The 14,132-nt window shown below is 37.2% G+C and overlaps 1 protein-coding gene across 1 annotated transcript in view; it reads left to right on the top strand.

Annotated features, from left to right (window-relative positions):
* Positions 1-14,132, top strand: part of LOC139117611 (fibrillin-1-like) — a 129,015-nt gene that overhangs the window by 45,479 nt on the left and 69,404 nt on the right. The window contains exons 6-13 of the mRNA XM_070680852.1: positions 2,268-2,477; positions 2,998-3,204; positions 5,329-5,511; positions 6,093-6,200; positions 6,513-6,749; positions 7,639-7,761; positions 12,398-12,514; positions 13,832-13,972. Coding sequence (XP_070536953.1) covers positions 2,268-2,477; positions 2,998-3,204; positions 5,329-5,511; positions 6,093-6,200; positions 6,513-6,749; positions 7,639-7,761; positions 12,398-12,514; positions 13,832-13,972 — 1,326 coding nt within the window. The remainder of the gene's footprint in view (positions 1-2,267; positions 2,478-2,997; positions 3,205-5,328; positions 5,512-6,092; positions 6,201-6,512; positions 6,750-7,638; positions 7,762-12,397; positions 12,515-13,831; positions 13,973-14,132) is intronic.

The raw sequence follows: 14,132 nt of genomic DNA, 5'->3' as shown, positions 1-14,132 counted from the left end.
TCAGTACAAATAACATTTGCAATCTTAACCCCTGGCGCGACACCAAGGGCTGAGCCCTATATAATATTAGATTCTTATTAGAACAGAATGCTGTACTGGGTAAAAATATTCGGATGATCGGTATTGTCATAAAAACGGGATGTAAGTGCTCTAAAATTGATATTTAGGGGTTACATCACGAGACAAATCACGAGAATACGACACGGTATCATACATGCATGCTTTGGTTATGACTGTTTTCATACGGACGTACCGAAATTAGAGACTAAATTAACTGAAATCGACCTTGCTTGCTCATCGCTGTACTGATAAAAAGTTGGTTGCTAAGGAGTGGTGACAACCGTATCACTTCTTGATATTATTCCGCTGTTGGGCCATTCCACTTCAAAGGAGGGTTTATGGCACACTTTTAAAGCGAACAATTTAAATATTAAGATGTCGACACAGGTTTTCACACTTTGAAGAAGATTTATTTTTTACTTGAAATGGCGGTGGATGTAAAAAATAGGCTGGAGTGTGTAAAATGAGTGTGTTTTCGTGTTTTGAAACATAAACTCATCCCTTTGCGAAAGTTATGAGGCAGGCCAAAATTGGGTCAAAATACTCGAGCCGCGCAACTTTCGATTTCAAACTCGATCATGTCGATCGAGCAGCAGAGAGCATAAAGCAAGCAGCTCTGCGACATCTATGAATGCACAGTGGATATAATAGCCGTACCAGTCAGTTTATCTCCAAGAATTATACATGTCCTCAGTCGTCAAATATGCCGAATTTACCATCTTAGAAAGGAATTTGTGAGCGGATTAGGGAAAACCTGAAGTGAGTACACTCTAAGCCGTAGCGTCGTAACTCGTTCGTGATTTTGTTGCTGTACGAATAAAACAATTTCAAAGGTATTTACATCGTCTTCTTGTATATTTTCGTCACTGGCTTGCCTAAATAGAAGTAAATTTCTTTCACAACAACCTAATCAAAAGTTTCACTTTCCCTAGTATCTTACATTGTCTCCGAAACCCGCACCGGTGGCACCGGACACCATCATGACCTGTGAATCTCACTGACAGGTGCAAATCGGAAATATAACATGTGCATATCGTCTGTCGTGAGTATTTTCAGTGCGGTTCTATTTTTGTGGCTCATGTATGGCTGTAAACGATGTAATTCACCACTCAGATACTTAAACTCGTCAACAGGAAACTTTTCGTACAGCGGTTCTGTCAATCGAGATCGTAATCTTCGGCACGCGCAGAGTAGACGACATGAAAACACCACCGTTTGGGACAGGCCGTGAACGAAGACAGGTGTCGGGTCGGCAAAACATAGACATTTTCAATGCGTTCGTTTATATGTTTTTGGTACATCTACTTGTACCCAAGTGCGATGCCCATGAACTGACTGCAAAGAACAAAATTTTGACCATAATCACATTCACAATGACGTTTCGGAATGTCACAAGTCTACGTCTAAGTTTTACATGTATGTGAACATCCCAGCGAAGGTCACGCGTACGCTTAGCTGTAAATAGTTCGGTTACAGTGAAAATATAATTCGTATTATATTATATCATGCTACCATGCGCCATTCTGATTGGACGAGAGCTCATTCTACCGATGCTAAAATACTGTTTTAGCACTGACAGCAGTGGTAAAACGGGCCCCTAAACCAGCATTTTCGAAAATTTCCCACTCGCTGCATTTGAACGTACCCATCTAAACCATAGACCCTAGCGAAAAACGAACGACAACGGAAGATATTACAACTACAGAAGGTGTGTAGTAGGTGTAGTGTATGCTGAAAGTACGGACTCTGTTTTTGGAAGGCATTATTGGACGTTCAGGCATGGAAACCGCCAAGTTTGATTTGAGATGTAGTGGAAGTGCTTGTGATTTTTCTGCTTTTCCTCGATATGACTGATATGGTTTGTGTAATGGATAGATGGTCAGCTGTCTAGAATGGAAGTTGGTAATACATACGTAAAAAAATACATATATAGGTTTACTATTATTAGAAGAGAATGCATTAAAAGCTAAAAATATTTCTGGATGACCAGTATTGTCATACAAATGGTATGTAAGTGATGTTAAAATTGACATAACACCATATTTGTATTCTACATTCTACCGAAAGCAATGGATGTGGAGGTAAACGTTGAGTGTAGGTAGAAAGTGTTTGAGAATTGGATTTTGTAAAGCAATATTTTAAGTGTTCTGAGATAATGTGGTGTGAAACTATAAAGAATGTGATTTCTTTTGAACTTATTTTTATAGAAGTTACAACAACAGAGGAAGCCAGCACGACAGCTGATGTGTCCACAGCAGAGACAACTACCGATGTGGCTTCCACTACGGTAGAGGATACAACGACGTCAATTGATACCACTACTGAAGCAGTAGTAACTACCACAGATGTTCCCACCACTACTGAAGAAGCATCAACGACTGAAGAAACGACAATGGCAGACATCACAACTACAGAAGGTAAGCATTTCGTACTAAGAATCAACTTTACGTAGTTTGTACATATACTTGTTTTCGAAATGCTTATTGGAGGTTACGAGTAGGAAAAGCTTCAAGGTGTTATTTCGATATGTACCCAACTTGTCCCTAATTTTGCAGATTAACTTGAATACATCTGAATCGACTTAGATAATAGATCAATGGACAATTCTCTAGAATGGAGATTTTGCAACGAATACTTAAAATACGTGTAAAGATTAATCATAAAAACGCTCATAAAGGTGGGGTGCTTTAACATCTATAATCTTAATTGAAGGTGATCGGCAAATTCTCAGAACGTGTGGTCAATACTCAATGAATTTATATTACATCATATATAGATTCGCCATTTTTAAAAACCGAAATATATATATGTATACATTGGGCTGGTGGAAAAAGTGTATGTCATTCTATGTTGTAGAGTAAATATTTTTTGTATTCTGAGATGATATGTTGTGAAACTCTGAAGAATGTTAGTTTTTTAAATACTTTTGATCAGCAGTTACAACAACAGAGGAAGACAGCACGACTCCTGATGTGACAACTGTAGAAACAACTTCAGATGTGGCTTCTACTACAGAAGAGGAAACAACGACATCAATTGAGACCACTACTGAAGCAGTAGAAACTACCACAGATGTTCAGACCACCACTGCAGAAGCAACAACGACAGTGGAAACGACAACGGAACATATTACAACTACAGAAGGTATGTTTTGTTGTTCATAATTTTAGGAATCAAATTGAATTAATTTTGGAAGAGTGCATATATCCTGAAGATTTTTGCCTTTTTTTCATTGTTGAATGAGAACATGTGGCTGTTCCGATAATTTTTTATCAGAGCGAGGAATATGTTTTTGGTTAGAGGCATAAGGTAGCGATCTTTTGATTAGCTTTGTGTCTAAAGGAGTTGTTGTTAAATTGACCGGCAAGTGTTTTACGTATACGTTCCTTGAAAGCAGGGGATCCTTATGTAAAGTGATACATTGTAGCCTCTTTGTAGAAGCCTGTAATTTAGTGAGTGTATAATCTACAAACTGGTTGGATCTTGTTAACTAAACGTTTAAATGAGTTAAAGGAATGTGAAAAAGGACTTGTGTGCATTATTGTTGTGGTGTAATTTTTTTCGTGTGGTCAAATAATCTTTACGGCCCTGATACGGTTTTTGCGGCCCGAGGTCGTACGGCGGAAGGGCCCGAGCGTGCGAGGGCCCGTACGCCGTACGACCGAGGGCCGCAAAAGCCGTATCAGGACCGTAAAGGTTTTATCATATACCTTATGGAATGATAAATATGTAGTTTACACAATATTCAACATTGTTTATGAGATAAAAATGCATGCGATATCAAAAATTCATCGCCATTTATGTCAGTATTTCATAAATACGATGGCCGCTTCCCGTCACGGATTGACATACATAATGACGTCATTTGTTTACCAGCAGAATTCTAGAACGCGCAAAGCAACACGCGTACTGTACGTGACCAACAGAGATCAAGGTTGAAAACGAGGTGTAAGAATGACAAAAGCGTGATGTCAGTTTCTGGTAATTTATACTGAACAGGCACGCACTTAGTATACACAGGATTTCACTAGAATTTGAAAATAAAAACCGATGTCACCTGCACGGCTCCACTGTCGCCACGCGCAGCTACGATCTGAGCGAGCAGACGTTTCCCTAATCTCGCGCTGGCTTTGTGTACGAATGGAATGTTTGCGGATAGCAACGCGCGTAGTAACCAGAATCGAGATAGTTCAGAAATGCACGCGATTGCCCATATTTGGGCACCGGGCCGGGGCGTGATACGTAAAAAAATGCACGGATCTGAGGGCGCTTTCTCCCATAGCTTTACACAGGCACGTGAATGTAGGTATATGATAAAGTATATTATTAATATAATTTAGAGGAAAATTGTCGCGAAGGTTTTAAAGTGATGGAGGATAATTGAAATTTCTTGCCTTGTTGAAAATGTAAAGTTCGAAATTGATGTGCAAATCACAAAAACAATACAATTTCTATCATTTCTTCTTGTAGCAAAAAATTGCAATAACGAATATCATAACATTTTATTTATTTGGGACTTACTAGACCATTCTTTTTACAAGGTTGAACTATTGCTCATATTCATATTATGGTTGAAGGACAGTGATGTGCGACTAATATTATAGCGACCACGCTGTCGAAGCGTGGTCTCTTTGGCTTAAAAAAAGAGATAAGTTTTCTGGATAAAGTCAAGACTGAGTTTACGAAGTTTATCGAGGAATGCAGAGGAAACCCACCGTGTAAGAGGCGATATGATACCTGTAGAAGTATACAAGATTTTGATTAATATTGATGAATGTGGTGTTATTATAGATCGCTGTTTGACAACAGCTACCAGAGTGCATACTTGACATCCGTAAATGCCCCTTCTCTCTTAAAGTTTGTTATTGATAAGTGGAAATCTGTAGCTACCTTTGTTGTGTACTCAAAAGATGTGAATAGTTTCAAGAGAAACATACACAAACACGTCAGTACCACCGCAGGTTTTGACATTGGATGTTATTATTGCAAAATATACAATCCCCTTTTGAACTGAACTGAACTGAACTAACGTGCAAGTGAAAACAACAGGCACAATAGCGCGTACAAGCAATACATTTCAACCTAATCAGGTGTATGGATTTTCCTCCGTATGACAAACATGTGAAAACAGACATAAGAATCAACTGGTGAAGAAGTGCAAAGAGATATAGAAATAAGGTGAGGAGTCAGGACCCGACCTTGTTTATATCCACAAATCTAGTTATACCTTTTTGAAGCCAAATTTGCCTGTTTTTGTGTCGGGTACAGGATCGATAAGCACACCACGGCCATCCACCGAACTGCCCACAACGACACTTTTTGTTACTACAACACCTGTATTTACAACAACGACTGCAATGCCGAGCACTACTGTTACAACGCAAGTGACATCTGTTACAACTCCTGGAACTACTATGGCTTTGACGACTCAAATAATTTGCGTGGTAAACGGTATGAGTGAAACATGCATAGAAATATGCATTTATGATAATTTGTCATTTGTTAACGATGGTCCCTTTCCAACATGGCTTCGTAAATAACAACAAAACGATTCAATGTTGAAAAAGATCTATGAGCCCGAATATCTGCTACTGCAGTGTTACTTTACAAATTCAGTCTAGGCACTTCGAAAAACAAGATACAAACTTCATTTTATGTTCTCTTTGCTGTGAATATCGAAAGTTACATTTCTCTTACAGAGAAACAAGATAACGGTATTTATTTTCAATTAGATTTATTTATGAACTTTAGGAAACATACTTGTCTAGTTCTAATGCCCTAAAAACTCATCATCAAGAAGGGTTTCAAATAATCTTTAGCAAAATTCGATCGTCCTATATAAGATGACTGCATTATCTAGATAAGTAATTCTTTGAATTCAAACTATATTATATGAATATGCATTTTTTTTTATGTTGAACAAAATCTTAAACAATGTTAAACAATTAGTATACTAGTGTTCACCTAGATGGTGTACGTTGGGCATTATTATTATTATTATTATTATTATTATTATTATTATTATTGGGCAGCGACTTGTAATCCTGAGTGTGAAAACGGAGGTACATGTATACAGTGTGGCAGCGATGACCCTACATGTCAGTGTCCTTCAAACTGGCAGGGAAGTTCATGCAGTCATGGTGAGCAAGTTCCGAATATGTTTATTGTTATTGTGGTATATATATTTGAAAGTAAGAGACGAGCAAAATGTTAATATGCAAAGAGATAGACTCCATTTACTTCTAAATTCGCTAAAATATGTAGAAGTATGGATTGACGTGACTAAATCACGTCGTTTTTCGGATCGTTTTATATTTCTGGCTCAAGAAAATTTTGTACAGGAGTGGAGAACAACTGATGTTGAGGTCAGTTGACATATTAAAGGTACTCTTTTTATCTGGATTCATTGTAAAGATTATTCGTTTACAAGTCGTGATTTCTATTACCTTTAGATGTTGATGAGTGTGTAAGTGGTTCCCATGACTGTCACCGGTTGGCAAGTTGTACCAATACCATCGGTTCATACATCTGCCTGTGTCCCATCGTCGGTTTTCGCGGTAACGGCACCTACTGTGAGGACATTGACGAATGCGACGAAGGACTAGACGCCTGTTTCGGTGGTGCAACGTGTCAGAACACAGAAGGATCGTATACGTGTGAATGTCCAACTGGAGTTGAAAATTGCACAGGTAAAGCATTTTGGTCAGAATTCGCTAACTGTAAAAAACAGGGACTCCCAAAATGCTCTCATTCTTTGTATTTCGTTAGGTTTTATGAACTCCTCTCGGTGGTATTTTTGTACAGATCCAAAAGTTATTCATCTTGGTAAACTTGTAAAAGCTTGTATGAAGTTTTGCTGTAGGCCCCTATTTGAAGTAATTCCCTTCTATCATACGATTGTCGGAGGAATGACACATGTTATCAGTCTCCATCGTTTAACGTGCAGTTTATATATTTTGAGCATAAGATTTGCCAAAATTTTTACCTTCAATTTCAGGAACATTAATATGGAGGTTTAATTTTGTGAAAACCTATCGTACTGTCAACCACATTTGTGCAGTAGTTGCAAGTAGCTTTATCCGTAACAATTACTTGACTTTGCTTTGTGTCAATCATGGCAAATTTATCGCTGTTGATAGGTCGACATCCTCTTGTTAATAGTCAAGTGACGTTGCTGCCTATTGGTGAAGTTTCAAAACTCTGAGCTTTAACGATACATATGTAGCCTACTAATATTACTATTTCTTTTCCTTGGTAAGATTAGCAGCCTACTATTTGAACTATACAAAAAAGTTGAAAGCCAAATGTACGTGTGTGCGTGTTTCCAGATGAATGCAAGGTCTTATTTATTGTCTTTTGTCGAAATTGATGACATTTTTACACACACCAGAATTGGATCATGAACTTAATACTTAATGTTAATACAAAAATCAACAATACAAAGGACGATTACTAGAAATTATCGAATTGTACGGTGTTAAAGTTTCTTAAGCGGAAATGTGAACAATGCCTCCAGACCAAATTTTTGCCAAACCACGACGTCAAACATTTAATATACATTTCATTAATTTTATACAGATGTAGATGAATGCGCGCTTGGATTGGACGATTGTGAGCAACTTTGCAACAACACTCTAGGAAGTTTTGTTTGTTCCTGCCGAGAAGGATTTATTTTGGAGGAAGACGAAAAGAGATGTGAACGTAAGGACATATCGATTATAAAATTACAAAGTTCGAAAAATATTATTTTCTCATTACATATATAGACACAGTAATTAATATAGTATGACATCACACTATTGGTTTACGAATTGCATGAATTCACATTCAACATTTGGGGTTGCGGAGCCTGGATTACTTTCAATGCAAACAAACAGATATCAGCTGCTCGAAACGAACCGATTTTGGCATTCCGTAAACGTCACAGTGGGAAGGTAATAAAGCAAAGAGAAATTCGAGAAGTGAAAGACAAAAATAAAATAATTAACACGATACTAGTACATTTGTGAGTTTGTGTGCGGGCGGGACATATTGTAGTCGGCTGTCACAAGACAAAATGTCGGCAACGGAGCAGCGTCAGATAAATGCTGGTGGCGAAAAATTAGCGTTTTACCCCTATTCAACATCAGGAAAAACGCAGTTGGCGCTACAGTGCAGCAGCTAGTGATCATTTGCAGTCTACCGAGTGTAGTCAGTCAATGATTTTTATTTGTTGCCACTATAAATCTTAAACAAGTATATCTCAGATTAACACCTTGCCAGACAGGGGAATGGCAGTCGGTACGACCTGATTCTTGAGCCAACCACCGACGAGCCATCGATCGAGACCTTACAGAGAAAGGCTACTGAGATTCTATATGTAGGGATGCGGTTTTTGAAAAGTCGCAGGTTGCATTTTAGCGGAGCAGCTTTGTGACTTATAGTCAGAGAGTAAAAGAAATAAACCTCTTTATATAACAGAAAATACCAATCTCGGTGACCATAATGAAGAATCATTCCTATACACAGTGCGGTGGAATAACACAACGCTGTTTGGTTTCAGAGCCTGTGATAAAGACAGAAAAAATTATTATGTTTGGATAATTTCCCCTGATCAGCGATGGTTTGCAAGTAAATCGAGTTACGTGACACAAATCTGCAACGTCAAAAACTATGCGCTGTCAAAGAGAAAAGTATCTGCAATGACATGTCTACAAACTCCATTGAGCTCACACTGCAGATGACAGTGAGAATTGCATTCCCCGTTCTACTTTGTTATTACTTGAAGATGTTTTATTTCTCATGATATGAGTCGACATATTAAGACTATATGCATCGTATAACATAATATCGGCTTTGAATAAACCTACACTGTAAAAATAGCGGACGCTAGACGCGTCTTTACGCGTTCAAAATGTACGTGTCGGCGTTCAAATTGAACGGCTAGTGTTCATATTGTTAACACTAGTGTTCATATCATTAACAATGGTGTTCTAAACCTGAACACGTAGTGTTAACAACCATCTCCTTCAAGTGTTCAAAAACTCAGCATCACAGAAATTTTACAATAATGTGAAACAATTACCAATCTTTTGGGTTTTTTTACTTTACAATGGCTATATTAAATTTACTACTGCCTCGCTGTCCGGCAAACATACTCGGATTTTGGTGTAACGAATTTCCACTAAATGAAAAAATATTTCCGGTCTAAAATTGCTGAAAGCATGTTTTTTCTAAAAAAGAAAGTATACAAAATAATTTTATACGTTTATTACGTGTTGAAATTTTGAAAATTTGAAAAAAAATCAGAAAACCATCATGAACGTTTTAATTTTAACACCGGCGTGCAAGAGGCGTTCTATTTCTAAACACTTGGTGTTCAAGTTTGGTGCTTTTTCCTATCCCATGATGCATCAAAACGGAAGTTGCGACATTTTTCTTGTAAGCGCACCCTGAAGTCGTGATCGTGCTGAAGCAAGACCAGAAAGGGTAAGTTTCTCCTCCAAAATAGTTAAAGGTATTAGATTTTGAAGCATCTGTATTAATATCCTTCGAAATTAATCGTATTGTACTTTGAAATGGCTTAACTACGTGAAGAAACCGTTTTTCTTTTAGTGGCTGGTATACAAACAACAAGCTGTGAATACGCAGTGGTACTTTGGCCATGGCCTATCGATCGATCTCACTCGGGTCAAGGGTCATTGCAACACAACTGTAGCGATAACCCTTGACCTGAGCGCGATCGATACGCCTTGCATAGTACCGCTACGTAATCACAGCTGACACATGTCTTTTAGTAGAGACAATCGCATGTAAAACATCAATTAAACACCGTAGAGTATGCAATGTATTGTTTCAGCGTATGAGAGTTTGGCTTTTTTACTTTAATCAGTTGATGACAAGAAGAAGCCAATATTTTGTAACAGTATTGAAAAGAGGCACTGTATATGAAAGTATCCCCTTTTCCTTAACCTAATCAGCTCCTTGTTTTTCATTTAAAGTCTCATCTCGCCATATTACCTATTGTTGCATTTTTTCAGGATGTAAAAAGTTGGATATAACTGAAAATCGAAAAGTTGTTAAAGAAGCTGGCGGTACAGATAATGAAGAAGATTAGTGTACAGGTAGCTGTCTGGAAACAAGCTTGAGAACCTCAGTTCATCTCTAATGTAGATTTAAACTTCCGAGGGTCAGTAACTGAATTTTGATAAGTTTCTGATTTTTTTTCTGTAAGCTTTGGTAGCATGCTATGATCAACTAAATGTTGCCGGAGGATAAGCTTTCACAGACGTGTAGTCTCCTTTATCAGATGCAAGGGTGGAATGAAAAATAATAGCTGAAAGCGACAGAAAATTCAGAGTAATAAAAGGTCCACTCTGACAGAATAACTGAATTTTCTGAAATTTTCACTCTGAATTTTCTGTCACTTTCTGTTTCAATTTTTCATTCCCCCTTGCATCTGATAAAGGAGACTTCACGTCTTTGGAAGCTTATGCCCTTTTAATATTTATTTGATCATAGCATGCTACCAAACCTAAGAGAATTTTGTATTGTAGCTCAACACGTCTCTTGTTCTTAGCAACTGGTTTTTAGCTTTGCCGTCAGCTAAATAGGTGGATGTGTAGCATTGCCCTCAAATTTGTACATCTCAAAGTTTTTCTTCAAAAACGCCTGTACGAATTCTTTAATATTTGGATTACAGGTCCCCGGGATTACCCTAATCACATATGTTCAAATTATGATGAACTATGCAAATTTATATTTTTGATGCTAATTTTGCTATTTTTGGCAAAAATCTTCTTCTCTTTTACTGACGTCGTCAATATTTGTTAAACATGTCCCTAAGAATGACCCTAGTCAAATTTTTGCTAGTTGTGATGAAATATTCAAATTTGTATATTTCATGGCAATTTTCGTCATTTTTGGTCTAATAATCTTTAAAAATCTTCTTCAAAACTACTAATTGAACAGCTTTGATATTTGAGACATAGATCTCTACTGATAGCCTTTTTCAGATTGTTCAAATTATGCAGAAATTTGGAACTTTGTATTTTTGAGAAATTAAAGACATTTCAGACTTTTTTAAGATATGAGGGATTACCAGGATGTGATATATATACGTTATGATGAAATCTACATTTTTTTATTTTAAGGGTGAATTTTACAATTTTTGGTAAAAAAACATTTGTATAAAAATTAATAGCAAGGTACACCAGAATTTGAAAGGTCTTTACGAATATGTTTTTAATTTCTGAGAAGTAGATTTTTGAAATGTCACCGATTTATTTCATTGTTTATTTAAAGATATTGCAAACAAACAAACCTTTTTGTTTATGAAGGACTTTGTTGGACAAGGAAAAAGGTTTTACCCTGCCAAGGACCAATTTTCCCCACTTTCTGCATGTTGTGCCTTACTGTGACACTTTGACAACTTGACATGTTGTGTTTACTTTAATGTGGACAACTATATACCATGTGCACTAGAGAAGCCTTGACTAACTTTTTTTCTTCAAAATTTACAATTGTCTATACAAGAGGAAATGTCTTTAAGAAACCATCTTACAACAATGAAGTATGCATTCCATACATATATGTGTTTTCAACACAATAGTAAGTCAAATTTTGAGCTTTTTCAGATGATTTTTTGTACATTTTAAACAAGTATGAACCCTAAAACGTAATCCACAATATTTAAGTTAAACCTGTTTTGTCATTACTTTGTTCATATTTTTTAAAACGATCTACAGTGTTCATGGGGATTTTTATTGCTTATGCTTTTGATAGGAGGGTGTTAACACCGTTGGTAGTTTCCTATGACAAACTTTACATACAAATTGGCAATGTTTATTTGCCCACTTTACAGTAAATTATTGTATTTACTCTAGAAATGTTTTGTGTATTTTTAGAATAAATAATTTTACTGTATATCAGTGGTCTGTAATGTTATTTCAAGGCTTGAACACCCCTGAACGCCCAAAATTAAAGGTGTTCAACAAGCGCGCATTATGTGTTCTAGCCTTTAACACACTTATCGTTGAACGGCGTCCATGCGTTCAAAAAGTGTTACAGCCCGTTGAACGCGTAAATGCGTTCAATTTTTTGAACACATTTCATGTTCAACGTGTGTTCAGATATGGAACACTGTGGTGTTCAATATAGTGTCTGATGAACACGTAGCGTTCAAAATCTGCACACGTGTGTTAAAAATTGAACGTTGGTTGAACACGTAGTGTTAAATTTCTGAACGTCTAGACGCGTTCAAAAAGTGTTACAAAAAGGCGTTTAATTGGTGTTCTATCCTTTAACACATAACTTTACAGTGTACAAATGGTGGTTTTACACATTTGTCAAATTGTAGCGGAAGACAGATGTGTAAAGACATGTGAAAACGGAAAGTGCTACTTGGATGGCGATAGGCAGCAACAGTGCCAATGTGATAAAGGGTACAAAAATGATCCGGCTGGTAATTGTGAAGGTAAGGGCCATTATTCGCACCTTTTAAGGTACAATGCGCCTAAGGAATATATGTTCGGACTTTACAATGCTATTCTGGTCTACCACTCGTGAGGGATCATTTTGAATATCATGGAGTAACATTTTCACAGGCGAAATTTAACCCTCTCCACCATAGAGTTAACTCAGATACAGCGGCCATCTTGAATACAAGAGTCGGTAAAGATGTTTTATTGTTTCTCTGGTACCAACTTTTGCCCTTTGACCCCTGACTCGTTTTCCTTGATTTCGAAAGGCAGCGGCTTAAAATGTCCTGGCGGAATTTTTGAACGAATAGATTAAGTTTTAAGTCATTCAGTTGCGATGCCTGTACAACTTTCCCAATTTAAACAGTTTCAACATTCCATACTGCACTATATTTTATTATCAACAGACCAGAGGCATCACAATTGAAATGAATTCTTCAAAACATACTTCATATGCACTTTGCGTTATCTATGAAGTTATGAGTAGGTAAAAGGTAGTCTAGGGTATAATATAGCGTTATGGACATTTCCATCCAAATAGTCATATAAATTTTAAACTATTATAGAGTAAAGATAAGTTTGTACTTCTATTGCAATTGCTTAATAAATCGATAGTTTCGATAGTTAATATTGAAGTGATATAAAAATATACATGCACACTACTCTGTAGAGTCATCAACTTCGTCATTAGTTTTCACCAACTTTCAGTTGAAAGTAGCCGGTTTTGCTGATCGTATTTTCCGTTGATTTTTTTTCCAATCAAATTTCGGGAATTTCGAGTTTAGGAAGAACCACACTTTGATGTAAAATTCCCCAAACATTCCGAGTGTCATTGTATCGACATTCAATTGTAGGACTTTGCGAGGGGAGCCGATTTTAACACTGTGCATTATTAATATCTTTCACTGGTAGATAAACATTGGTAACATAGTTATTTTCATACCATTTCACGCAACTCAAGCATTTATTCAGGCCTCGCGAAAATAAAGATAAGTTCGTAATCACTGATATACCTACTTCATATCATTGATACTTGAAGGATCAATCCATAGGTAGAAATGTCCTTCGGAATAACAAATGTCAAAATGAATACGATCCTCACACAGTATAATCTCTTTCGTTCACTGCACTATCTTTCTCTCTTTGTTTGTTTGTTTGCCTGTCTGTCTGTCTGTCTGTCTGTCTATCTGTCTGTCTCTGTGCGTCTGTCTGTCTGTCTGTCTGAGACTCTCTCTCTCTCTCTCTCTCTCTCTCTCTCTCTCTCTCTCTCTCTCTCTCTCTCTCTCTCTCTCTCTCTCTCTCTCTCTCCACAGACTGCAACGAATGCCGCAATGAATGCTTTGGAGAAGGCGAACAGAACAGATGCCAGCAAAGGTGCTTAAACACCGAGGGGAGCTATCTCTGCAGCTGTGACCCTGGATACACACTCGACGGCAATGGATTTACCTGTACAGGTAATGCGCTAACAATACAATATTTTGTCGGAACATAACGACGATGGGGGTTGCGATAAGCCTTTAGACTGAGTATCAAAGTGACTACTTTCTTGTAAAATCGTTAATTCCATTGACTCCTCCACACTAACATTGATAGTTGTTATTTTCATCGTACACC

Source organism: Ptychodera flava, chromosome 18 (genome assembly GCF_041260155.1).
Source record: "Ptychodera flava strain L36383 chromosome 18, AS_Pfla_20210202, whole genome shotgun sequence".
Lineage (NCBI taxonomy): Eukaryota > Metazoa > Hemichordata > Enteropneusta > Ptychoderidae > Ptychodera > Ptychodera flava.
This window is presented reverse-complemented; position numbering and strand designations above follow the sequence as displayed.